Raw genomic sequence first — 25199 nt, 5'->3', positions numbered from 1 at the left:
GTACTGTGGTCTACTTAGGTACACTATCGAGGTACTTAATACCTATATTTAATGCTCTCTTCTAGTTCGAGTATTTCTATTTGATGCTATTGTTCAATTTCCACTCCACTACTTTTCAGAGGGAAATACTGTTACTTTAGTTAATTTTTGTAGTCATGGCTACATTTCAGATTAATGTATCAGGTAGTTGAAACTACCTCCAGCAGCTACAACGGTAACATGCTGACACACTGATGCTTCACTGATAGTAATCTCATGATGTCATATATACTAATATATCAGTCAGAGCGACCAAACCACTACTTTCCTTTAATACTTTAAGTACATTTTGCTGTTAATGTACATTAACTTCAGTAGTATTTTTCATACAGGACTTTGGCTTGTAAAGGAGTATTTTTACATTCCTGTATTGCTACTTTTACTCAACTGAATACTGTATATATGACTATGTGTATTAACATGTAAAGACCAGTCACAGTCTGTCTAATCCAACATGTCAGGTACAAGAAACAGCTGTAAAAAAAAAAATGTAGCCTGTACTTTTGAATATGTGTAAAATTAAACCTACACACATAAATAAAATATCAAAATACTGTATATCATATCCTCATTGTTGGCTGACAACCAAAATCATGGAAGTCACTGAACCATACACCAAGAGAAAAATATTATTGTTTTATTTGATAAGATAGAATTGCCGTCACACTTCTTAACATTCATTCAGCCATAATTTGATGATGTGATATCTCAAACCATGTTATTTTTCTTACAAAATACAGGATGTATGAATGCCCAAGCAGTTCAATATTCCAGCATCATTTTTATTCTCTCTTGCACTACTTGTATATAAAGTACCTACCACTTTGACTTGTTGGCAGCTGTAATAATAAGTTGATTCATCATTCATGACTATTTTAATAATTGAATACTTATTTTATTCATTTTTTAAGGAAAAATAATGCTGCCTGAGGCTTCTCAAATATGAAGTTTTTATGTGTCATTATGACAACAAACTAAACAATATCTTTGGATGTTGTACTGTTGATTGGACAAAACAAGACATTTGAAGATGTCAGCTTGGGCCTTAAGAAATTATTACTTTTAATTTGTTTTGCTATTTTCTGACATTCTGACAAATTGATTAATCGAAAAATTATGTCAGGTTGATCAGTAAAGAAAATAATGGTTAGTTACAACCCTATGTGACAATATTATGATAATGTTGATTCTTATACATATTGTGATTATTTGTGCTGATAATATGCAATGATCATCTGTCTATCTATAGCTGTTACACCATCTATTACACTGTGCTATTTACTTTTGAGTGCCATACCAAGGTGCCTAAAGTTGAACTAGTAGTCCAACTCAGGATCATTACACATATGCAGTGACATCTGAACTCTCTGTCACTCTTTGTCCCTCCAGCTCTCAAGCTCTCTCCTCCTGCAGACAGACAGCTGGACTCAGCCAGTCTTCTATCTCGCCACATAGAAGGGGGTTGGCCCATCATGGGACATGGTGTCAAGTAAGAGACACTTTCAAAGTTTCACAGTCACAGAGCTAAGTTTACCACCACCAGAGACACACCATCACGACTGTCTGGGAGTCGCTGCCATTTCCTCTACTAGACTACTGACTGCCTGCCTTGGTTTTGGGCAACTTTTTATACTAGTTTCCTGCTTCTGCTGTTCTTCCTAAAGGTTTTCTGAGAAAAGGACAAGCATTCACCATGCAGTCCTGTGCACGTTGTGGGTTTGTGGTCTACCCGGCCGAGAAGATCAACTGCATTGACCAGGTAACACAGACATTTTGTGATTGCAAGAAAGTTTCTATTAATCTTTGAGTGAACCCATTAATCTTAAACAGTAATTCGAATATACTTACTGTAACATTAATAAGAAAGTCAGAACTCACATCAAAGTATGGCACAAACTTTTAAGGAGCTGAAGCACTGTATTTTATATTTTTCAATCAATCTCACAGAACACATTTGTCAAAGCCTCAAATTGTTGGTGAAAGGCACCTGACTTACTGTATATCAGAAAAACACAAACAACATAAATGTCGCACCACTAAAGCTATTTCAAGTATTTCTGTGCATCAGATACAACACATAGCTCATTGTACAAACAGGCGAATAGTGAAATGAAACATTGGCCTATAAACTGCTTTTTAAAGTACAAAAAAAGTATATGTTTGGCTCAAATAAACCATCATCATGGATCTGTTCTGTACATATGTTTTTATTAAAATGCCAAAGAAATATTGCAAATACCATGAACTGAGTGCTATGATGTAACTCCTACAGCATGAAAAACATGCAGCTCTGACTGGTTGCTATTATGAAATACAAACTTACTTGTGAGAAAAAGAAGTATATGGTTTAATAATCTGTTTCATAATCTGATGTTATCATAATAGTTTCATAATCTGATGTCATCTATCAGAAATTACCTGCCCACACTTTTTATCCCCACATGCTAAACTAGATTGAAGTCATGTTTCCTACTGTGAGTTAGATATAAGAATTCAGCTGTAAATGTCCTCTAAAATAATGTCATTTGTCTTTTCAGAATTGGCACAAAGCATGTTTTCACTGTGATGTCTGCAAGATGGTGCTGACCGCCAACAACTTTGTCAGCCACAAGAAGAGGCCATACTGCTCTGTGTGAGTACCAAGCTCCTAACACTGATTCAAAATCAATATTCAGGCACTATTTTGGTGTGGAAAAACTCAAAATGGGTGAAAATTAAATAAAATGAAACAAAATCTTATCCCTCCAGACACAACCCAAGGAACAATACATTCACCAGTGTCTACGAAACCCCCATCAACATCAATGCAAAGAAACAAAGCAAAGCGAGCAGTGAGGTAGGATGATGTCACTCGCAAAAACAAACCAGCGGCAACACGAGACAAAATATTTCGGTCTTGATCTGAGTCAAGATGTATTGTTGACAAGCTGACATGAGTTACTGTCTATGTGAGGGGTGAAATGATGGTTTATCATGGGTTTGGCATGTCTGAGTGTACTGAGGAGATCACTATGCATGGTGGTCATTTCTCTGGTTTAGATCATCTTCATTGTAAAAAAGAGACCAATGCTTGTAATACAATTGAAATTCAATAGACCTCCATTGTTAGTCTTATCCCACATTTCGGGTGGCCATATTATACAAAGTGAAAATTGTATAGACTCTTTTACACACAAAAATACTCAAATAGGATGTTAATCAGCACTGAGATCAAACATACATACATAAAAAAAGCTTTAAAAAAAGATTGACCCAACTTTAAGAAGGTATATTAGTGATTAATACATTTACTTCTTATTAATAATAATTAGAGAGAGAGGTGGGCGGCTGTTCTGAGTCCATGGTGACCGCAGTGGTGTGGAATGGATAGTATGGCTCAGGTTATTTCCGTGCCTGTGACTGAGGCGAGACACCCCCTCCTTTGCTTAGCCCACTTTAATGCTTCAAGGGGCTAAAATTACACATCAGGAAAAACAGCCTCGCATCCCTTCCTTTCCTCTGCCATGCCACCTGTTCATGTCTGTCTGAGTCTGTCTGCGTCTACGAGTTCATGCAGTGCTCCTTGCTTATATTAGCAGTAGGCCAGCAAGCTCATCAGTGTCTGCAGTGTATGCCTCTAGAGAGATGTAGGATCATCAGCAAACGGCTCACAGTTTCATCACTCAGTGGTCATTTTGGACATTTCCTGGCAGGCCCTTCTTTATCTTGACTGGAACATCTTATTATTAATAATAGCACACTAATATTATCCCTTCATGAGTAAGCATGTGAGCTCAGGTTGTCTGGTTTGAAGTTGACAGCATAAGAATAAAGTGATGTTTGGTACTGTGGATCTAAAGTCAGTGAGGAGTGGTTTATAATGTTGTTGTTGAACGTCTTCATGTCATGCATCAAGCTACCTGTTTCAAGCACAATGTCTAGTGTGCGCTTGTGCAAAATGTGCCTGCCTTGGCTGAATGCTTGTCGTCCATGTACATTTGTAGCTGAAGTATCGTGAAGATGGCGATCGCTTTATGTCCACCTTCCACCTTGACATGAGGTCCATGGAGCTGGAGAAGGCTCGTCTAGCCAATCAGATGGCCAGTCAGGTGAGCTCCCGGTAGAGCAACTGGCCTTCAACCACAGTTAGGGAATTCCAGCTTAAATTTTGGTCTTCTCTCAGATAACAAAAACAAGTTTACTATTGCCATATCTTTAATATATTAATTCATCCTCACAGCTTTTTGCCAAAGACACTCAGCTTTCTTTTCACATCATCGAAATCAGTTTGTGTACTGATCCCAAATGATCAATATTAAAAATTAATTCAGAAAAATATTGAAAACTATATGGTGTCAGTAATCATGCAGGAGAATACTGAAGTAATTTATTTTACAGGCCCGTAATTGTAAATGCATGAAATCTCATCACCTCCCTCTTCTATTTGGTAAAGAATTTGAATTTGGTCATCTGTGCTGTGTAGACAAAGGTTTGTTTGCACTTTACTAAATGAGTAGATCAGATTGATCATGCTCCTAAGCATGACAGGTAAAGTACTGTTTGTCTTATGAATGTCTGGAAATGATCAGGTTTGTCTTCCATGTTCAAACAGGCCTTTCAGTCTCAGTCTGAGTTCTCACAACAGCAGACGTGGTACTCAGGCATGGTGACCAACCAGGAAGTAGTAACAGTATCTCAGGCCCAGAAGACCATCAGTGACGTGAGTGCGCTTTTTAGGGACTTCTCTTGTTTCTTGGACTCTTGTTTTATATTACTTGAATTTAAAATATTGTTTATCTTTACATATATTAAAAGTCATGGTTGCTTGTACAGATTGTATATCTGTTTTGCATCAGCATAGTTCAAATATCTTGACTTATTCTGTGCTTTGTTAACAGGTGAAGTACACGGAGGAGTATGAACAGTCAAAAGGAAAAGGCAGCTTTCCTGCCATGATCACACCAGGATACCAGACTGCAAAAAATGCTAATACTTTGGCCAGTAGCGTAAGTGGATGTTTTGCTAACATTACAGATAGCCGAAATAGAAGCAATCATTATTCACATTAACAATTTCTTTTAAATGAATATGCATCTCTGCCATGCCAGTGACTGATGTGACTTTATCATGAGTCTAAGAAACCACATCAAGTGAATTGTTTTCTCTCTCTGCAGGTGGAATATAAAAAAGGACACGAGGAGAGAGTTTCAAAGTACACCACTTTTGTTGACCCCCCAGAGGTGCTTTTGGCCAAGAAACAAGGACAAATTGCCAGTGATGTAAGTGTTTATCTTACTATGTTCATAGACATCAGGTTCTATTGTCTTTTTTTTACTCTGAACCATCATTTTTCTTCCTCTAGTATGCTTATACAGAAGAGTATGAGCAGCAAAGAGGCAAAGGCAGTTTCCCTGCACATCTCACACCTGGATACATGATATCAAAGAAGGCTAGTGAGCAGGCCAGTGATGTAAGTATACAATACAAAAATGTACACATACTGCAATACATGCATCCAAACATTTTTTAAAGAGCCTTGATTAGTTGGTTGCTAATGTTTTTTTTATGTCCTACCAGATAAAATATCGTCAGATGTATGAACAGGAGATGAAAGGTAAAGCCAGCACTGAGGTTGCATTAGCTGAAGCAGTCCACGCCAAAGAAAATGCTGAGAATTTCAGCCACGTAAGAAAGTTATTTAATTTCATAATTTTCATAGTTAGGTATCAGATTCAAATCCAGGTTATTGCATTTATATGGTTTGCACCATACCATTTAATTCCAGCCTCCTTGTAAAAATATCTTGTGCTTTACAGATTATTTGTGTGTTCATGAATTAATGTATTATGTGCTCCTCTGTTCGCAGATTGCCTATACTGAAGAGTACGAGCAACAACGAGGCAAAGGAAGTTTCCCAGCAATGATCACTCCCGGTTATTGTCTGGCAAAGAAGGCGCAGGAAAATGCAAGTGATGTGAGTATCAATGCAGCATATAATTCCAAACTTAACCCTTTTGAAGTGATCGAATGCTGTAAATGTAAATATAGAGTAGATCTTAAATGAAACTTGTCAGCATTTTGGTTTAACATGCAGCTGTATTGCTGTAAAGATGATGAAGATAACCATGTGAGCTGGATATACAGTAAATTCTGTCAAAACATTACAGAATGTAGACTGTAAAACAGCAGCTACATCCATCATCTGACCTTGTCATCACTGTGCAGAATAAATAGGAGTCTACAATGAGAATGCCTTACCATGTTGTCATCCTCTAAACTCCCAACTCTCCACACTGACTGAATTAGACTGTGTTTGTGTGTGTGTGTGCAACTAATCTCCCGATCCTACAGAAATACACTGTGTTGTTGTCCAAAATGCACTAAATTATCCTTTATCCCTCTGCAGCTAAAATACAGAAAGGACTTAAAGAAAATGAAGGGCACATCGCACTACCACAGTCTGACCTCTGAGGACAATCTGGCCTTGAAGAACGCCCGAAAAATCAACAAACTTGTCAGTGAGGTGAGGTATAGTCATACAACATTCAAGCAGTACTTTTCACTTTTATTTATAGCTTTATGTAGGACATTTGAGAAAGAACAAATAGGATATTGTGGGGGAGGGGTGCAAACTTTTAAGTGGCGTATCTCTCTGTGGTTGGTTTTATTTATCTCCCGTAAGGTCTATGACAAAGCGCTTCCAGATAAATATACTGCAAGTGCTCAGTGTGTGTGTGTGCATTTGTTAAATAGATGGAAATACTGGGCGTACTGTGTCACTGTCCAGTAGACATGAAGCCACCCAACCTGCATGTTTGACATGCTTGTCCGGTGGGGTTACAGCTCACCTCCAAGGCCACAGGACATCCCATTAAACTAATGTTACCACACACACACACACACACACACACACACACACACACACACACACACACACACACACACAAGCACATACACTCACACACGCACTGTGAACATACATCCTAATTTTGCTTGGATGTAGAAAGGTGACAAAATTTCAAGTCAAGTATTGTCACACTGTCATAGTTGAAGCTTATTAAAGCATATTTAAGATTAAAGGTTTATCTCAGTGACTCTTGCATTATGATGGAGTGTCAGTGATGGTGACTGATTAGGTGCTTTATATTTAGCACATAACATGGAAGAATGGTTGGCACCCTGGTGCCTTATAGGATCAGCTCCAACTGTCCAAAACAAAAAGGCGCATATGTTACAAAACAGCTGCTTTAATTATGCACATTCACTAACAGGTGGAGTACAAAAAGGATCTGGAGAATACCAAAGGTCACAGCATCAATTTCTGTGAAACACCACAGTTTCAAAATGCAGCCAAAGTAGCCAAGTTCACAAGTGATGTAAGTATGACACATCTTTTTTACAATAATGCAGCACAATTTCAACCAATGTTATTTATTTCCCACTATTTTTGACTCATATTACACATACCCATGATCCCTTAATAGCAAATCATTTTAAAAATGTACATATTTGATCAAAGATGTCAACTGGGAAGAAGTGCAAAAATTGTGGGTATATTGAAGTGATTTTTCTTTGTCTATATACTTTTTTAAAAGAACAAGTACAAACAGAAGCACAGCCACTATGAAGACTCTGGAATCGATAAGAAGACCATGCATGCCATGAAAGTCAGGAATTTGGCGAGTAATGTAAGCCTCCTTATGAATTGTATTAATGATAACACAAAAATGTCATTAATAGTTTTAGATTTCCCAAAATAGGCTGTGAATTTGTTTTTGTTTGCAGACAAAAAAATATGATTGATGAAAACTTTATTTACAATATAACATATAAAGGTTTACAGTTATGTATGGTTGATAAGGATGAAATCATGAAATCTGATCCAACAAAGCTGATATGCCGCTCTTCCAGATTGCTTACAAACAAGGCACTGAACAGGAGCCGGGTGAATACACCTACCAAGCCACCCTCACACCAGGCTACAAGAGCCAAAGGAAACTGGACATACTAAAAGATGTGAGTTTGTTCAAATCTAATCTGAGCTCAAATTTGATTTTGTACAGTTTTTGTTTTGTTTAAATATTTTATTTCATGATTGCAGAAGAACTACAGGCAACATATTGACCAAGTCAAGTACAATACAGTGGCAGACACACCTGAGATTATGCTAGCAAAGAAAAATGCTGATCTTGTCAGCAATGTAAGTAAATAGCATAAACACAACTCACGTGATAAATATTGAGCTCTCATATTAACACCAGCTTTATTAGCATTTATCAGCTACACACTGTCCTTACTGTAAGAGCACTGTACTGACTGTAGTGTTTAAATTTGTAATTCATGTGTCCCTTAGCGGAATTACAAGGCAGACTATGAAAAGACTAAGCATCAGTACACACTGTCCAAGGACCTGCTCCAAATCAAAAAAGCCAAAGCCAATGCCGCTTTGAGCAGTGATGTAAGTTAATACACAGACGTCCTCTCTCGTGAATGCACAAGCCTTCATTTTGCATGCACACGTTCACAAACAAACTCACTCACACAATTACAAGAAATCCTTGCTAGAATTTGATAATCCTCCATTGTCACTCCAGATTAAATATAAGGAAGAGTGGGAGAAGACAAAGTCTAAAGCCTGCGACATCGGTTTGGACGACCTGAGCGTCAAAGCAGCAAAGGCTTCTCGAGACCTTGCCAGTGATGTAAGCAAACAACACACATTCTTCTCCAATGCAAGAAGATGCAATCTAAACAAGACTGAAAAATAAATAAATAAATGGGTTTAATCTGATATCATAGCCGACAATGAAATTAAGTCAGATGGACATGTCTTTCAGCTTAAATACAAAGAAGCCTATTTGAAGAACAAAGAACAGGCAGTGGGGGTCAACATGAGTGACTCCAAGACTCTGCACTCTCTTCAAGTGGCCAAGATGAGCAGTGATGTTAGTAGAATTCATTTGCCTCTAATTACAAGAATTCAAAATCATGTCCAGCAAATACAAATTTGTATGCTGTCACTCACAAAATTGATACATTTTTTGACTTTAGATTGAGTACAAGAAGGGCTCCAAGGAGGCCCAGTCCCAGTACAGCCTTCCTAAGGATATGATCAACCTGAGCCATGCCAAAAAGGCCCAAGCCCTCGCTAGTGACCTGGAATATCGCACAAAGCTGCATGACTACACTGTCATGCCTGATGACATCAAGGTCCAGCAGGCCAAAAAGGCTTATGCCCTGCAAAGCGAGGTAGGAAACAGGACTACACAGGCAAATGTGAAGATTCTGTACATAATAGGAAAAAAAGCGAAAATAAACTCTTCTGGTTGATTTTCTAATTTGCTCCACAGAACCAGTATCGTTCAGACCTGAACTGGATGAAAGGAGTGGGCTGGGAGGCTGAGGGCTGTCTCAACATAACTCAGGCCAAGAAAGCCGGAGAGATGCTTAGTGATGTCAGTAGAGTGATGAGTTTTAATCTGTTAAAAAACTTTGATTAGATTGTATGAGACACACTATTTATGTGCTGTCTTTTTTTCTTCTTCATGTAGAACAAATACCGTCAGAAGGCAGACAGCATCAAATTCACCCAGGTGGCAGACGACCTCTCCATCAAACACGCCAAGAAAAGCCAGGAACTACAGAGCGATGTAAGGTCTCCACTTCAAAGCTGTAATCATGCACATTTTTATTACTGTTCACTCTCACGTCATACCTCTATTTGATTGTATTTCTCAGCTGGCATACAAAGCAGACACAGAACAAATCATTCACCAGTACACCATGACAAAGGACGAACCCCTTTTCAGACAAGCAAAAGCTAATGCTGACCTTCTCAGTGGGGTAAGTTCAATGACTGTCACAGCAATATATTGTATACAAATATGATAATAATATGTTGTTCTAATCTGTTAAACTGTAAAATGTAGCTTTCTTCCAATGATGTGTGCTATACCTGCTACATTAGACTGGATTTGTTTTAAGAATTATAAGAAGAGTTTTATTGTGTGTGACCTGGCTGGTGGTTCAACAGGCTCCTGTTATTTCAAAGATTAATTGGTTTAAATCATTTTTGAACCCAACTTAAAATCTTCAAATCAGGATCTGTTTTCAATTGAATAAACTAAAGACTTAAAACTAAGGAACATCAGATTAGAATGGAAATCCTAACTCATACAAAGCACACTAACTGTTCAAAAGTTTAATTGGCATTAGACCCACGCAGTGATGGAGACAACAAGGTGATACATGGTCAATTTGCTTTGCACGTGGCACAAACACAAAGCAAAACTCTTCATTTATTGCTTAAGAAAGACTTTGCAGCTTTACATTCTGTTTTTAAACAAGTCTTTTGTGATTTAGAAGTTGAGAAAAATATCTTAATTCAAAACTACAGTTTTTACAAAGCATAGATCACTGAGTAAAAGTGAGGCTAACACACCTGAAAAAATAACTTTAGTGATCCAATTGCTGACCAAAAATGCATTTGAAATCTTTTTATGTTTTGTTTGGCCATCCCTGTGATTTAGGGATTGAGAAGCCAACCATGAACTGCAGCATGCCTGTTTTGAGTCCTGCTGGGGACTGTTGGTGAATGTTGGTCCCTCACTTTGCATCTTTTCTCTATGTGTTTTTTTCTAGAAAGTGTACAAGAGCAACTGGGAGAAGCAGAGGGAAAAGGGCTTCGAGCTGCATTTGGACTCACTTTCTATACTCACTGCCAAAGCGAAGAGAGATCTGGCCAGTGATGTGAGTTATTCTAATACTGTTTATGTCCGTATTAAGTCCATCAGAAGAGTAGAAATTTGATTGCAGTAAAGTATTTTTTTTCTGGTAACACTGCTGTCATCCTGTCTCTTTGCAGGTCAAATACAGGGAGCAGTATGAGAGAAACAAAGGCAAGGTGATCGGCATTAAGTCAGTCAGTGATGACTCTCAGATGGCCCACTCCGCTCTGGCCACTAAACTACAGAGTGACCGCCACTACAAGAAGAGTTATGAGGACACAAAGACCAATGTCAGGTGAGACTCTTTACTTTGATGATGACCTTCAATCCTAGTTTCTTGGACCCAAATTCATAATCAACCATCATGTTACACCTGAGATTAATGCACTTCACCATAACTAACTGGCTAGTAAAAAACCTCTGATTTAAAGTGACATTAATAAAGATAAAAATGCAAAGAAGCTGTCTTTGCTACTGATTTATTCCACTCACAATTTCCTCTTCATTGAATTAGTGACAGATCATCTAAAATCACCTTAAACAGCCAGCATTAAGACCACATTTTCTGTCCCTGTTGTAAGTGTACTTGACCTCTGGGGAGTGCTGTGATGATTTAAGAGCACTAAAATCCAGATGTTGTTGTTGATGACCATGCTCTAATTCAAGATTTAATATCAGATATACACTTGTGCTTACATTGTGGCTGACAACCTACTTTACCTTGATGTCAGGAGATATTTTCAAGCAAACTTTCTGTCTTTTATGAATATCTCATTTTGACTTGCAAATAAAGTAGTAATTTGCTGATGCAAAGCCCCTTCTGTTATCCTACACCGTCCAAAGCGAAGTATATCAGTATCCTTCTTTTGGGGATGAGTCCAATAACCAAATAGCACTGATTCACCATAATACCAAGTAAACTGGACTGGATCTTGTGTCATTTTGGAACAAAACTCCTCATCTTAACTAAATTAATCTTGTCTCTCAGCGTTTCTCTGGATATGCTGAACATCAGCCATGCCAAAAAAGCTCAAGACCTGGCGACTGATACCAATTACAGGACTATCCTCCATGATTACACTACGCTGCCAACTGATATGAATGTCACCTGGGCAAAGAAGGTCTATGGACTACAGAGTGATGTAAGTAACTCAAACCACAAATGATTCATTAACTACAAGACTTAATTGCAATGCAAGAATTTGGCATTTGAAAGTGAAATTTCTGTGTCTGTGCCTTTAGAAACAGTACAGGTCCGATCTGAACTGGATGAAGGGTGTTGGCTGGGAGGCCTCAAAATCTCTGGATGTCCAGCAGGCGAAGAAAGCGGGGGAGCTCGTCAGTGAGGTAACTACTGATTCCACATTTATAAAACATGTTAAAATGGTTATTAAACCTACAACTAACTATAAATTAATATGTTTCAGCCTTTAACCTTCATTAACTTTTCCATCTTTTGTGGTAATTATAGTGGGGGTCAAATGTAATTTAAACCTACAATCTTGCAGTGTATTATTAAGCACACTTACCTATTAATAACCATAAAAGCTATGTAGGTAAATTAGCACAGAGAAAGTGATAAGCATGATTGTGTAACGTGTGACTGGAAGGCACATATCTAGGTTTACGGCTGAGGTCATAATGTATTTTAAGAGATTCCTTTCCATTCCTGTTCTCTAGAAACTGGGTTAAATACGTGGACTGCAACCGGCTTTAACAGGAGCCCTGTCTGAAGCTATTACATATGACAGAGATTCAGTGGATGTGGTTTATTACATTGCAATATTACATTACATTCTTTTGCCAAAATGTGCTATCCATAAAAAGGCGTGACACATTCCCCACCACATGTCCAGTTTCCTAAAAACTTCCAGATGCACAGATAATTCCAGTTCAGTGTTCGCAGATTTTGGACACTAAAGTCTTATCTTAAACAAACAAAAAACACAAAAAAACAAATCTTGATTATTTCAGTTACATTTCTTATCTAAAAAAAGAGGAAGTCAGACATTTTGAGAAGTCTATTTTTCATGTACTCATGTCCACCAAATAAGAATAAGTTTTAAACTCAATGACCCTTGTTATTTATAGGCTTATTTTTATAAAATGCCTTTTTGTAAACGCCAGCAAATGGTAAATAAAGAAATATCTGTGATAAGTCTAGTGCTGACTGGCAGCACAAGACACTATTCATAAGCAGCTTATTTTAAGGGTCATTCCAGTCGGGGTTGCCAACATTAGACCATGATATACTGCATACAAATAGAGTAGAGCTTCTAGTTCCTCCTTAGCAGGCCTCTATCTGTCTATGTACAGTATCTATCCAGCTAACTACTTATGTAACTAGTTATATACTGTATCTATCTGTCTATGCTTTTTGATAACTTGATAATTGCTCTGCTTTTCCTTTATTCTTATTTAATTTTTGCCAGTGTATACTGTAGTTTTTGGTGTTATTGGGCCCTCTACTGTTCATAAAATGCATGTGCACCTCATATTTTTCTCACTGTGAGTCTAATATTCATCATTCTGCCATTTTTATGTATTTCTTTCTCTAGAAAAAGTATCGCCAGGATGTGAGTGCTCTTAAGTTCACCAGTGTTGAAAACACTCCAGAGATGGTCCAGGCCAAACTCAGCAACAAGCTTGCCATTGATGTAAGTTCAGCTACTGATTGGCATCTTATAAAAATATGAATGAAGAATTTTGACTGTGTAATAGCATGTGTATGTGGATGTTCAGTAATGCTATGTTTTCTTCCATACAGAGGTTGTACAGGGAGAAGGGTGAAAACTTGAAGCACAACTACACAGTCAGTGAGGAGATGCCTGAGTTTGTGCAGGCAAAGCTCAATGCAATGAACATCAGCGAGGTAAAACCACGCTCACAAGAACACATATATAGTGAAAACATGAAATCCATCAATCCGTTCAATCAGCAGCCTTTGTTTGAATTTTAGCTCATAGATGTGAGTTTATACATCTGCAAAATGCATTTTCAGAGCCGTTATAAGGAATCTTGGACTAAGATACGTGATGGTGGTTACAAGCTGCGTCTGGACGCCATTCCTTTCCAGTCTGCCAAAGCATCTGCAGAAATCCTCAGTGATGTGAGCTTGCAATCAATTTACACTCCTTGTTATTATCATATCTTATTGTTTTCACAATGGCTTAGAAATCTGTTTTTAACCTTCCTGACAGAGCTTTCTATCATAGTTGATATTCTGTCTAATTAATAATGATAGTACAATCAGATCAGTCAAATAATTTTAAATACCCATCTTCATTCATCTTGCTATAATGTCTTGAAAGGGAATGCTTTATCCTTTCAGCAAAAATACAGAGAAGATTTTGAGAAGACCAAAGGCAAGATGATTGGACTGAAGGGACTGCAGGACGACATCAACATGGCTCATTCAGTTTATGCCAGCAAGCTGCAAAGCGATGTGGGTTTTTATCTAGCAAAAACAATAAACAATAAAATGTTTGCAAATACTAGACTATATTAGAAGCTCTCTCTCTCTCTCTCTCTCTCTCTCTCTCTCTCTCTCTCTCTCTCTCTCTCCCTCTCCCTCTCCCTTTCCAGGTTAAGTACAAGAAAGACTCAGCAAAGGAGCTCTCGAAGTACAATCTGTCCATGGACATGTTGGAGGTTGCCCATGCTAAAAAGGCACAGTCGCTGGTCAGCGATCAGGACTACAGGCTCACCCTTCATGAATACACTACACTGCCTGATGACATGAAAGTCCAGGCAGCTAAGAAAGCATACGCTCTGCAGAGCGAGGTGAGAGGGATAGCAGAAGATTGTTTTGTAATTTACATGTTTAATGTATAGGGCATAAAGCTGCATGCATATTTAAACACATTTTCAATATGTTGCAGAATATTAATCCTTCTATTGTTTTTATATGATTGTCAGATATTTTTAAATTTAAAGTTAACGTAAAGGTTTTGCCAACATTAACTTTAAATATTCAAAAAAGTTATACATTCAGCATGCAGTAGAGCTGACACTGCCATGTACTGGCTGAATTTCTAATGAGGTGTCACAAACTTAAATAAAACACAATATACAATATTTACAGCAATAAAATGTTGCAGACCCCTGTTTATAATAGAAAAGTTTCATACAATACTATTCAAATGAGTGGTTTGACAGGTCATTTTTCTTTACATTATACTGTTTTATTCAATGTGTACGTTTGTCTTCTCTGCAGAAAGTGTATCGCTCGGACCTGAACTACCTGCGTGGTGCAGCCTGGATCGCAACTGGAGCTCTGCAGATTGAAGGCTCCAAGAAGGCCACAGACCTTATTAGTGATGTAAGATGTATTCTTTTTGTGTTCATTTGTGCAGGCACAGTACTGGAAACTGTAAATGCCGACTCTACATGAAAGTCCAATCAGTTTTGTTGAATATCAACTTTCTCCCAAAGCTGAGATATTATGTCTGTGAATGTTGTGTTAGATGATATACAATATGAAATCATTGTAATTTTCTGGATTAATTTTTAATTTCTTTGTTAAGAATACAAAACATCTTCTTGAAAGCTACTAAAACTTAACTGAGACTAACGCTGATGTTTCCTCTGCAACAGAAAAAGTACCGCCAGCAGCCATACCACTTCAAGCACACCTCTGTGGCAGACTCCCCAGATATCATCCATGCTAAACTCAGTGGACAGATTACAAATGAAGTGAGACAATAAGCTTAATGTTTAAGCTCTGTAAATTTCTGCCACATTTTTTATTCTGTGTTTTTGCTTAATTAATATGTACATTGTTCTCTATGTGAATATTAAGTATTAGTTTGGAAAGACTTAATGAGATAAAATGTATATTTATATATCTCTCCCTCTCTCCCAGCGTTTATACAAAGAAAAAGGGGTGAATGACCAACACAACTACACTATCACAACTGAACAACCAGAGATGACTCAAGCAAAGATAAATGCAGCCAACTTTAGTGAGGTAATATTACTGCACCAAACAATTTCTTTTCGTTTTTACATAGCGACTGTTATTTTAAGGATAATGATAATATTGTGTGTGTCCTTTTTGCTTCAGGTCAAGTACAAAGAGTCCTGGCACACTCTGAGAGCTCAGGGCTACAAACTCACCATGCAGGACATACCTTTCCAGGCTGCCAAGAGTTCCACCGGCATCGCCAGTGATGTAAGATCACAATAATAAACTTTATTTGTATAGCACGTTTCATTCTGGAAATGCAGCTCAGAGTGCTTTACAACAAAGAAATTACATTCACCAAATGTTTCACCTCATACCAGTCTCAAAAAGATTATGGATTCAGTGAAAGAACACACAAGTCGTTGAGCCTAGTATAGATTCATGTTCAATAAAATATCCATCTGAAATCATCTTCAGCATATTATGTGCTATGAGATTATAATGCAAAAAATGATATGGAGCCACATTTTATGTTTGAATAAGTAGTCCTATAATTATTCATTTTCCCTCTCTGCAGTACATGTATAAACACAACCATCTGCTGGAAAAAGGGAAACACATCGGCGCCAAAAGTGTCCTGGATGACCCACGTCTGCTGCACTGCCTGCAGGCAGGTCGACTGGCCAGTGACCAGGAGTACCGCAAGGATGCGCTGACAGCCAGCGGGCAGTACCACCTCACCCAAGACATGATTCACCTGATGACTGCCAAGAACGCTCAAGCTCTCGCCAGCGATCAGGGCTACAGGAAGAAGCTGCACGAGTACACCGTGCTACCCGATGACATGAAAGTCAAGTGGGCCAAAAAGGCTTACGATCTGCAGAGTGAGGTAAGCAAAGGAGATGATTAATTGATCAGCGAGAAATGAAGGGAAGAAGGCAGGACTATAGGAGTAAAGATGCAACTTTACTGACATATTGCATTGCTTTCTGCCCAGAAACTGTACAAGTCAGACCTCAACTACATGAAAGGAGTGGCTTGGGATGGAGTGGGTGCACCTCAGCTGGAGTCAGCCAAGAAGGCTGGAGAACTTTTAAGTGACGTGAGTACACATGTCAAATGGTATTAATTAAAGATTCCCATAAGATATGCTTAAAGACACACACAATCTCAGCTCTCTAATAATTTCTGTCTGATGTTTTTTCTGCAAAAAGTACAATTGCTTCTTTAAAAATCTCAGAAATGACCTCCCCCATCTCCCTCATTGAAAAACTCTGAAAATGTAAATATTTTTCATTTAAAAAGTTATCAGTGTATGTTTACATCATACTTGTGTAAGTTACATACTTGACCACAAATGGCTCTAAAACAGTTGTGATGCCAGAAATCATATTTGTAAGAGTGCACCTTAAATTCACATAGAATCTTTACATTTTAGGCAGATGAATGTGAAAACAGAGTCATACTCTGCACAACATTCTTCACAGTGAAGTTCAAGCATTCGAGTGAAAGAAACAAAGAAAAAAACATTTTTTTGAAAAAAAAGTGTGATCAACAGACAAGACATTTGACCACTACAAAGCAATTTCACCAGACAATACTATTTTGTACTCTATGCTCTAAAGAGTATAGAGTGCTATACTAAAACCAGATGATTTAAGATTACAGTATATGTTCTTATATCTGTCCCAGCTGACTGTATTTCCCAGTGTTAAAGTGTGTGTGTGTGTGTGTGTGGTCTTCCTTCTTGCAGAAGAAGTATCGTCAGCTGCCAGACAGCCTGAAGTTCACCTCAGTGACTGATTCTCCTGATATTGTTCATGCTAAGACAAGCTATCAGCAGTGCAGTGAGGTAGGGTAACAAGAGAAACATGATTTAAGTAATAATTACAACATCACATTCAATTCTAATGATTTTTTGTTGTTCTAACTGGAAAACGAAAAATCTAATTAAAACTCATAAAGGCTGCTAATAAAAAACTCTAACATCATTCTCACTCATTCTTACAATCCAGAGACTGTACAAATCAGGAAAGAACGATGACATGCATAAGTACACCTTACACTCAGATGATCCAGACTTCATCAGAGCCAAGATTAACGCCCAGCAGATAAGCGATGTAAGGCACTCTGCAAAACACATGATTTAAAATCCATCTGAAAAGATGCATCTTTGTGACATTAAAAAATAAAATGTCATCATTCTTCAGAAAGTCTACAAGGCATCTGGGGAGCAGGTGAAGACACTGGGCTGTGACTTGAGGCTGGATGCTATTCCCTTCCAAACTGCCAAGGCCTCCAGACAAATTGCCAGTGATGTGAGTTATTGTGATCGTAAGACCACAGAAAGAGATAATTCAGTGTGTCAGAAGATTTGAATCCCATCAATCTTTCTTTAAACTTTTTCTTTTTCTAGATATCACAAATTATGAATTTGAGCAGTCTAGTAGGGAGTTGTAAATTAGTATAATTAAAGTATTAAATTAATCTTACAAAGTCAGAGCATTCTGTAGTTGGTGCATGCAATTTTAATCCACTGCAACTTTAAACTAGTCACAACTACTGTAGTGATGCTGTCAAACCCGTCTGCAAACGTAAAACGCTTTCTCCCTCCAACAGTTCCGCTACAAGGAGTCCCATCTGAAGGAGAAGGGCCAGCAGGTGGGGCTGCGCTGTGTGGAGGATGACCCTAAGATGGTGCACTCTCTGGCCGCCAGCAAGCTCCAGAGCAACCTGGAGTATAAACGCCAGTCCAAGGAGGACCGCTCCAACTACAAAATCCATGCTGACCAGCCTGAGTTCCTGCAGGCCAAGAAGAGTCAAGCGCAGGCCAGTAACCTCAGCTACCGCCACAAGCTCCACGACTACACCTGTGACCCCGAACAACTCAATCTCAAGCATGCCAAGCAGGCCTACAAGCTGCAGAGTGATGTAAGTCATGAGGCTTGTACTGCATGCATCTTCACTTTTCCTCTTCACTTATTTCTTCCAGTACATGTTGCTCTAATTGGTGCTCATATTTATTATTGAAGGTGAACTACAAGTCTGACTTGAACTGGATCAGGGGAGTGGGCTGGACCCCTCCTGGCTCCCACAAGGCCGAGCTCGCCCGACGGGCTGCAGAGCTGGGGCTGGCTGAGGGAGTTAGCACTGATGAAGCTATCTCAAAGTACCAGAACATGATGATGGTGAGAGAACATGGAAGCTGAATTCTGTTAAATGACTGTAAATCAGCTTTTGTGAATGTTAGATATAACAATCTTGTTAACTTCTTCATCTTTCAGGTGTATCGCCAGCAGCAGATGGAGCAGCAGCAGATGGAGCAGCAGCAGCAGCAGCAGCAGCAGATGTCAGAGCAGGTAGAGAGCAGCGAGGAGATTCAGCAAGGCGTTAACATGGATGCCATGGAGGTCCTTCACGTCAAGAGAAAGAAGACCACCCAGATGGTCCAGAAAAAGTCCAGTTCTACCACCACCTCATTCAGATCCATGGAGAAGAAGTCTAGCAGCACCACCTCATCCTCCTCTTCTGCCCTCCAGAACACAATCAAGACATCAATGTCTAGTAAAGCAGCTGCGATAGAAGATGCATAGAGTTTTTATAGATATTAGTGTTTAGAGAATGTTAAAGAGAGGCCCTTTCAGGATGTACTTTGAACTTTTACTGAGTGGAGAACTTTACAGATGGTATTTGTGGAATCTACTTTGATGGAATGACTCTGTAGTTACATGAGATGAGAGATATGTAGCATGCAGAGCACAGTAAGTGCAACAATGAACTATAATATTGAGTTAAATGATTAATAAGGGACTTAAGCATGTTGAATGGAGGCAAGATTTGTCATGTTTGTTAAAGGAATTGTAGACATACAGTATGTGGTGAACAAAAAGGAATTTAGAAAGAAACTTTATTTTGGGATTGAATGCAGTGCATTTTTTGACATGAATGGGATACATAGATCATAAAACTACCTCTAAAGGACCATGTTCAACATCAGTTCAATCAAAAACATAAATATTGGCATATCTGAATTTAGGTTGGTTCAGGACTGCATGAAAGATTAAATGGAAAGCATTTTGCTTTTGTATAATGAATGTTCAGAAGATTGGGAGCTGGAGCAGATATTGCTTTATGGCCAACACTGAGAAGAGCAGAGGATTTTTTTTAATTATTTGTTTTTTATCTTTAGTGAAGAACACATCCTGTAAGTTCATATGAACAAGGCACAAACGAACTATGCGAAAAAAGCAGTTTTCCTACCAGGTCTAATAAACTAGTGCACTTTGACCTAGGCTCAGTGAGGGGTAAAGGCCTACTGTAATGATGTGTGATCAACATTTTGTCTGGCAGGTTCAGCTTTGTGAGTTTGTAACGGTGCCTGTTTTAACTCAAAGCTGGGCTGGGAGTAAATGCTTGGTTTTATTGCTGATATAATAAACAGTTTTTTTTCAGGCAACCCAATCTATAGTCACTTTTCTTTCCTGAAATAACAGGATAGGGCAACGTTTCACAGTTCAGCTCATTAATCTTCAGTTGATCTTGCTTTTAATCCAGTCGATAAATGTGTGGACGTTGGCGTAGACACCAGGCTTGTTCTTCTCACCACAGCCATCGCCCCAGCTCACCACACCAGCGATGTAGCTTATGTCATTTTGCTCACACACCAACGGGCCGCCTGAGTCACCCTGCAGAGTTAGAGAGGGCAAGTTGAAGACATGATATTTTCTTTAAGGGCCAGAAACAGTATTTGCAGGAACCCCTGACATGAGGATTATTCACATTCATAAACATACATACCTGACAGGAGTCGATGCCGCCCTGTAAAGTCCCTGCACACATCATACTGCCGTCCAGTCTGTTACTGTAGACATGAGGACCATTGCATCGCTCTTTTGAGATCAGGAGAACACGAGCTTTCAACAGCTGGCTGCTGTGGCTCTCTGCAAAGTGAGAATCAAAGTGAATTTGAATTAAGAAATAAACACAAAGAATTCAATTGCCTAAGAAATACTGATGAGAATGAGAGCATTAAAACAATATAAAATAATATTTTTATATGATACTGTATGAAAGGACATAAATCACTTATTACTTGTTTCAGTGGCTCCCCATCCAGAGATCACACACTCTTTTCCGGGTGGGAAGGGCTCATCTGGTAGACACGCGGCCTTCACAAAGCGAGTTTCCTTGGCACAGTAAGGGCTGTCGGTAACTTTGAGTTTAAGCAGAGCTACACAGGGAATTAACACACACAGAAAGTGAAATTAATCCCTTGATTTATAATTTAAACCAGTTTTCTGAGAAACAAGCCCCAAAGCATGATTACCAGTGCATAATGAATGAAAATAATGATCATATTGTGACATTCTGGGTGAAATAAACAAAATAAATACAGTAAAACCAATAATTGAATGATTTGATGGTTTGTATTAAATATATTAAAGTAATTTCGGTTTAACTATAAACTGTGCATTGTGTATACGGTTCATTTTGTATTAAATTAGCTTTTGTGTGTGACAGATGCTTAGTTTTTAGGTTTTTACTCTACTGAAACAATACATTTGACCTACCAATGTCATTGAAGAGAGCAGAGGCAGCATCTCTATAGTCCTCGTGGATAATTGTTTCTACCACTGGGATGGTCTGGTCCATGTCCTCATCTCTATGTATGTTCACTCCACCCAACACCACTTGGTATTCATAAAGCGAATCACTGAAAAAAAAAATCATGTTAGCTTCACAGTAGAAGACTTCAAGTGAAAATGGCCCACAAGTGATTCACAGAACCTACATGCAGTGAGCAGCTGTTAGGACCCAGCAGGATGAGAGGAGGATACCACCACAGAAGTGGACAAACTCATTTGTGAAGCCTTTAGGTCTGACCTGCACGGACGCCTGCCAGGGGAGGCTACCGGGGAAAGCTTTGCTACCACCAAAAATCCTGCTGGTGCGAGTAGGAAAGGGGGTTAACCCACACTGGGAGAACTGGGCAGGGCCTGCAGGATCTGGCTGAACAGGCGTGGGTGGAACTGGAGCTGTAAGATACCAGAAAAGAATGAATACAGTGTGGGCATATAGAGCATACTATTAATATGTGTCTGTGTGTGGTCCGTCAAAGGCTACTTTTGGTAACAAATTTCAGACTTAGAACTAGTTAATTGGGGATGGCTTGTCCATCAGCTATGTCCCCAAGTGGGAAATAACTGTGGCTGAGGTTTGAGTTACTCAAGTAGTGGTTATTGTAGGGTTAGGGTAAGTCTCCAGGAAATTATGTGTGTGTGTGTGTGTGTGTGTGTGTGTGTGTGTGTGTGTGTGTATCATCAAGATCATCACCAGAGCACTTCTTGACTTTGCAGTATTCCCAGCTCAGCCTGCCTTTTTTATTTTTAAAGAAACACCAGGGCCTCTCATCCCCATCTGGGTTCCTAAAATGTAGAGTAAATGAAAAAAAATACATCAGTTTTTTTTAATTAGTTATTTTGAGTTACTCTCATAAGTCAGTATCCTTTTTTAAATATCTTCCTTAACCCCAATTTTATTTCTCTAATGGCATTTTCTTAATTGATGGTAATTTGTGTTACGGTTAAATATTTCATTAATTTATTAATTTTATCTTGACTCTCGTTTATTTCAAATTTGATTTATTCTTTACTTCTTGTTTCTAAGGTAAAAAACATTGTATCTTGGCTTTGAATGTATTATATAAATAGTTCTTATTTTTTATTATTCTACATACAGTCAATCAAGAAAAGGTGAAATCTGTTGACACAAAGGAAACTGTGTTAATATCACTTAATTTGTGATGAACAAACATTTACTGAATATATATCCTAATTTTAGCACAAAAAAGGGTTTTGAATTTGAATAATCCAAAGCCACAATACTTTAATTACTTCAATGCTACAAATAATGGCTTAAAAACATTATTCATTTGACTTAAATTTGAACTAAAACTTTAAATGAGAGACAATGAAATTTGATAACTGGACATTCAAATACCTGCAGTGGTTGTTAAATTCCAGTCCAGTGAAGTCGGAGTACATGGTGAAAGGATCTTCCCCATTCATCAAAATGATATTGGAATGCCAGTCCAGACAGTCCAACCCATCGTCTGTTGTACTGACCATACCTCTGTAAGTCTCTCCATTTCCCTCATAACAGTCAGTGGGTGCTAGACAGACAATAGAAAATATCGAAGTGAATTTAAAAGCTCAAAATAAACAAGTATGTATGACATGCAGATAAACACAGAAAACCTAAAAACCAACCAGTGTTATTTGCAGTGGAACTAACAGATACAGGGTACTACTTTAAATATGGTGTGCTGATAAACATATTGCTATGGACTTGATAACACATGATCTAACACTGTCTGCATGCAGTTTTGTGAATTTTAAAAGGAAATAATTGCACATAAAGGTCTAGAGACAGGAATGGGTTCATGTATCAAGTCTTTACCAGTTTCACAGAATTTCCCAGTGTATCCATTCGTGCAAGCACAGCGGAATCTGCGGTTTCCACAAATGCAAGAGGCTCCATTCTGGCAAGGATTGGGTTCACAGGGAGACGTCGGCACTGATACAGATAAGACATAAACAATTCAATAGTAAGGTGTGGCAGGGATGTAACAGGGGAATCTCCAGTGGTCAAATGAGCGTCCATGTGGAGTATATAGTGTGGAGTAATACTCAACACTGATGACTTAAACTTATGTCAGTTGTTTGAAATTTGGACAGGAAGGCAAAAGTAGGCCTATGTGTTGGGCCAATTAAAAGTTAATATGAACAATGTACAGACTTACATGTCTTGCAGTCTGGGCCTTGGTAGGGAGGCTTGCACTTGCACTCATAAAATGGGGGCTTCTTTAGGTTGACGACACAGTCACCATGACCACATCTGATATTCTCACAAACGTTTCTCACTAAATATTTTTAAAAATATATAAATATAAAAAAGTAAAAGTTAGCCACCAAAACTTCAAATTCACCACATGTGAGTACAATCATCAAGATATTGCTATAACCTGTAATGACAGGAGAAAAAAAAAACCCAGAACAGTGACTGAGAATTTATATGAAAAATAAATTAGAAACCAGACATTGCAGTTTTAACCCTTTATAAAGCTAGCAAATCATCCTGAAGCCAAACTGGGAATTCCTACCTACCTTTTTGACACCTCTTGCCCATGTAAGGTTCAGGACATGAACATGTGAAATTTGTCTCAGATTTACTTTGGCATGATCCACCAGAGAAGCAAGGATTTGGATCACAAACATCTAGGGGGGAAAAAAGGTACAAAAGTGACACATCAGAGGGATAAAACACAAGTCTCAGTGCTGACGTTAGATTGAAAACACAATCTAGTATCACATAATGTCCAGGGCCACTTACTGGACTCATCCAGGAGGTCAAACAACCAGTCAGATAATTCAACATTAAGGCTAGGTGAGTCTGTGGTGTAGTCATCTCCATAATCAATGTCTGCCAAGAACAGAACGCTGTTTAAACACAGGAACGTCACAACAAGAAGCACTCTGTACAGACATTAATCAAACAAATCCTTTATATGGAAATTCTGTCTTGACCCAGATCCTGATCCAGACCCTGAGATAAATATCGAAATAGGGAAAACCTGGTTTGTATATCAATTATTAGAAGAAAAAGAAGCAAAATCAAAGTCAGTCTTTATACACTTAAACCTGTTGGGGTTCGATTGATATCCCAAGTGATTACTGGAGCTAATACAGTACAATCATATACTGTAGTAGGAAAAAATGCAGAGTGAAATAAAGATATTATAGATATGTAATCACAAAAGAGCAACAAAACTTTAAAGCAATTAACAAAAACAAGACTCATAAAGAATGAAGGAAAAATGAATTGCTACACTGCATTAAAACCACATCTGGCAAATTATACATATGCATCCATTATTTGATCTACCCTGAGATTAAATTATATTCTTTATGTTAAAATAGGATTAAATGAGACACAATAAAGTCAGAAGGAAAGCAATTACAGAACACATTCCAAGATTTGATGATAGTTGATAATGCAGGGGTTTTTTTAGCTGCTTGGCTTCTAGAACTATGAATCATTAAGTGAAACTTCAGTAACATGAGGATGAAGAAAAGTGTGTCACTACATAATTCGTCTGTAAAAAAGGTTCTTACATATGGCGTCCAGCTGAAACGACACAACCACAGAAGAAAACTTAACAGTGAGATTTCTTTTTAAGGGTATCCCTCCTTCCACTAAAAAATCATCAACCTGCATGTTAATTCATAAGATATTAAGATACTTACAATCGTTTCAAATCCATGAACGCTCAGTACACTGAGGCCAATGAGGAGGAGTCCTGCGGTCAACATGGTGCTGTGTGAAACTCTCAGCTCAGTTTGGAGGGCAGAAGATCCACTTTTTGACTTTAATATCTCAGACTCTATTGATGTCCCGCTTTATACTTTGTCAATCTTTAGCTAGCTGTATTGATTCTGGGGGAGTTTGTGTGTTTTAGACTGACTTAGACTGCTGTTTTGCAACAGATT

General features: G+C 38.3%; 2 protein-coding genes across 5 annotated transcripts; one reads left to right on the top strand and one right to left on the bottom strand.

Annotated features, from left to right (window-relative positions):
- The first annotated feature begins 1732 nt into the window (after positions 1-1732).
- Positions 1733-20080, top strand: nrap (nebulin-related anchoring protein). Of its 3 annotated transcripts, none has more exons than XM_053340715.1 (43): positions 1733-1798; positions 2577-2671; positions 2788-2875; positions 4023-4122; positions 4608-4738; positions 4917-5024; positions 5193-5297; positions 5381-5488; positions 5596-5703; positions 5885-5992; positions 6425-6541; positions 7290-7394; positions 7614-7706; positions 7930-8034; positions 8120-8218; positions 8372-8476; positions 8613-8720; positions 8856-8963; positions 9070-9267; positions 9369-9473; positions 9570-9668; positions 9757-9861; positions 10660-10767; positions 10883-11040; positions 11734-11887; positions 11988-12092; positions 13304-13402; positions 13513-13617; positions 13747-13854; positions 14077-14190; positions 14331-14528; positions 14962-15066; positions 15342-15440; positions 15610-15714; positions 15811-15918; positions 16229-16540; positions 16649-16753; positions 17405-17503; positions 17667-17771; positions 17862-17969; positions 18271-18582; positions 18684-18839; positions 18936-20080. In XM_053340715.1, the coding sequence occupies exons 1-43, from the start codon at positions 1733-1735 to the stop codon at positions 19242-19244; spliced, it is 5436 nt and encodes a 1811-aa protein (XP_053196690.1). In that variant the 3' UTR covers positions 19245-20080. The 3 variants fall into 3 exon arrangements, with proteins under 3 accessions (XP_053196690.1, XP_053196692.1, XP_053196691.1); XM_053340717.1 differs by having other exon boundaries at positions 4023-4127; positions 4631-4738; positions 19011-20080; XM_053340716.1 differs by having other exon boundaries at positions 4023-4127; positions 4631-4738; positions 18954-20080.
- On the bottom strand, positions 19542-25080 carry LOC128380866 (hyaluronan-binding protein 2-like). Of its 2 annotated transcripts, XM_053340737.1 has the most exons (13): positions 24957-25080; positions 24825-24837; positions 24043-24132; positions 23817-23927; positions 23453-23572; positions 23110-23226; positions 22651-22822; positions 21985-22076; positions 21443-21686; positions 21222-21364; positions 20744-20881; positions 20449-20591; positions 19542-20336 (listed from the first exon to the last, which is right to left on the bottom strand). In XM_053340737.1, the coding sequence occupies exons 1-13, from the start codon at positions 25020-25022 to the stop codon at positions 20181-20183; spliced, it is 1605 nt and encodes a 534-aa protein (XP_053196712.1). In that variant the 5' UTR covers positions 25023-25080; the 3' UTR covers positions 19542-20180. The 2 variants fall into 2 exon arrangements, with proteins under 2 accessions (XP_053196712.1, XP_053196711.1); XM_053340736.1 differs by having other exon boundaries at positions 24825-25024.
- Positions 25081-25199: the final 119 nt, after the last annotated feature.

This window comes from Scomber japonicus, chromosome 20, assembly GCF_027409825.1.
Source record: "Scomber japonicus isolate fScoJap1 chromosome 20, fScoJap1.pri, whole genome shotgun sequence".
Lineage (NCBI taxonomy): Eukaryota > Metazoa > Chordata > Actinopteri > Scombriformes > Scombridae > Scomber > Scomber japonicus.
The sequence above is the reverse complement of the archived record's forward strand: the minus strand, read 5'-3'. Positions and strand labels throughout refer to the sequence as shown.

Coding starts and splice junctions, on each gene's coding strand:
- LOC128380866 (XM_053340736.1), bottom strand. CDS start 24,927: ATGCAGGTTGATGATTTTTTAGTGGAAGGAGGGATACCCTTAAAAAGA. Junction 22,077..22,650: donor GAATTTAACAACCACTGCAG/GTATTTGAATGT, acceptor TCTACATTTTAG/GAACCCAGATGGGGATGAGA. Junction 21,365..21,442: donor CTAACAGCTGCTCACTGCAT/GTAGGTTCTGTG, acceptor TTTTTTTTTCAG/TGATTCGCTTTATGAATACC.
- nrap (XM_053340715.1), top strand. CDS start 1,733: ATGCAGTCCTGTGCACGTTGTGGGTTTGTGGTCTACCCGGCCGAGAAG. Junction 8,035..8,119: donor AACTGGACATACTAAAAGAT/GTGAGTTTGTTC, acceptor TCATGATTGCAG/AAGAACTACAGGCAACATAT. Junction 8,477..8,612: donor ATGCCGCTTTGAGCAGTGAT/GTAAGTTAATAC, acceptor TTGTCACTCCAG/ATTAAATATAAGGAAGAGTG.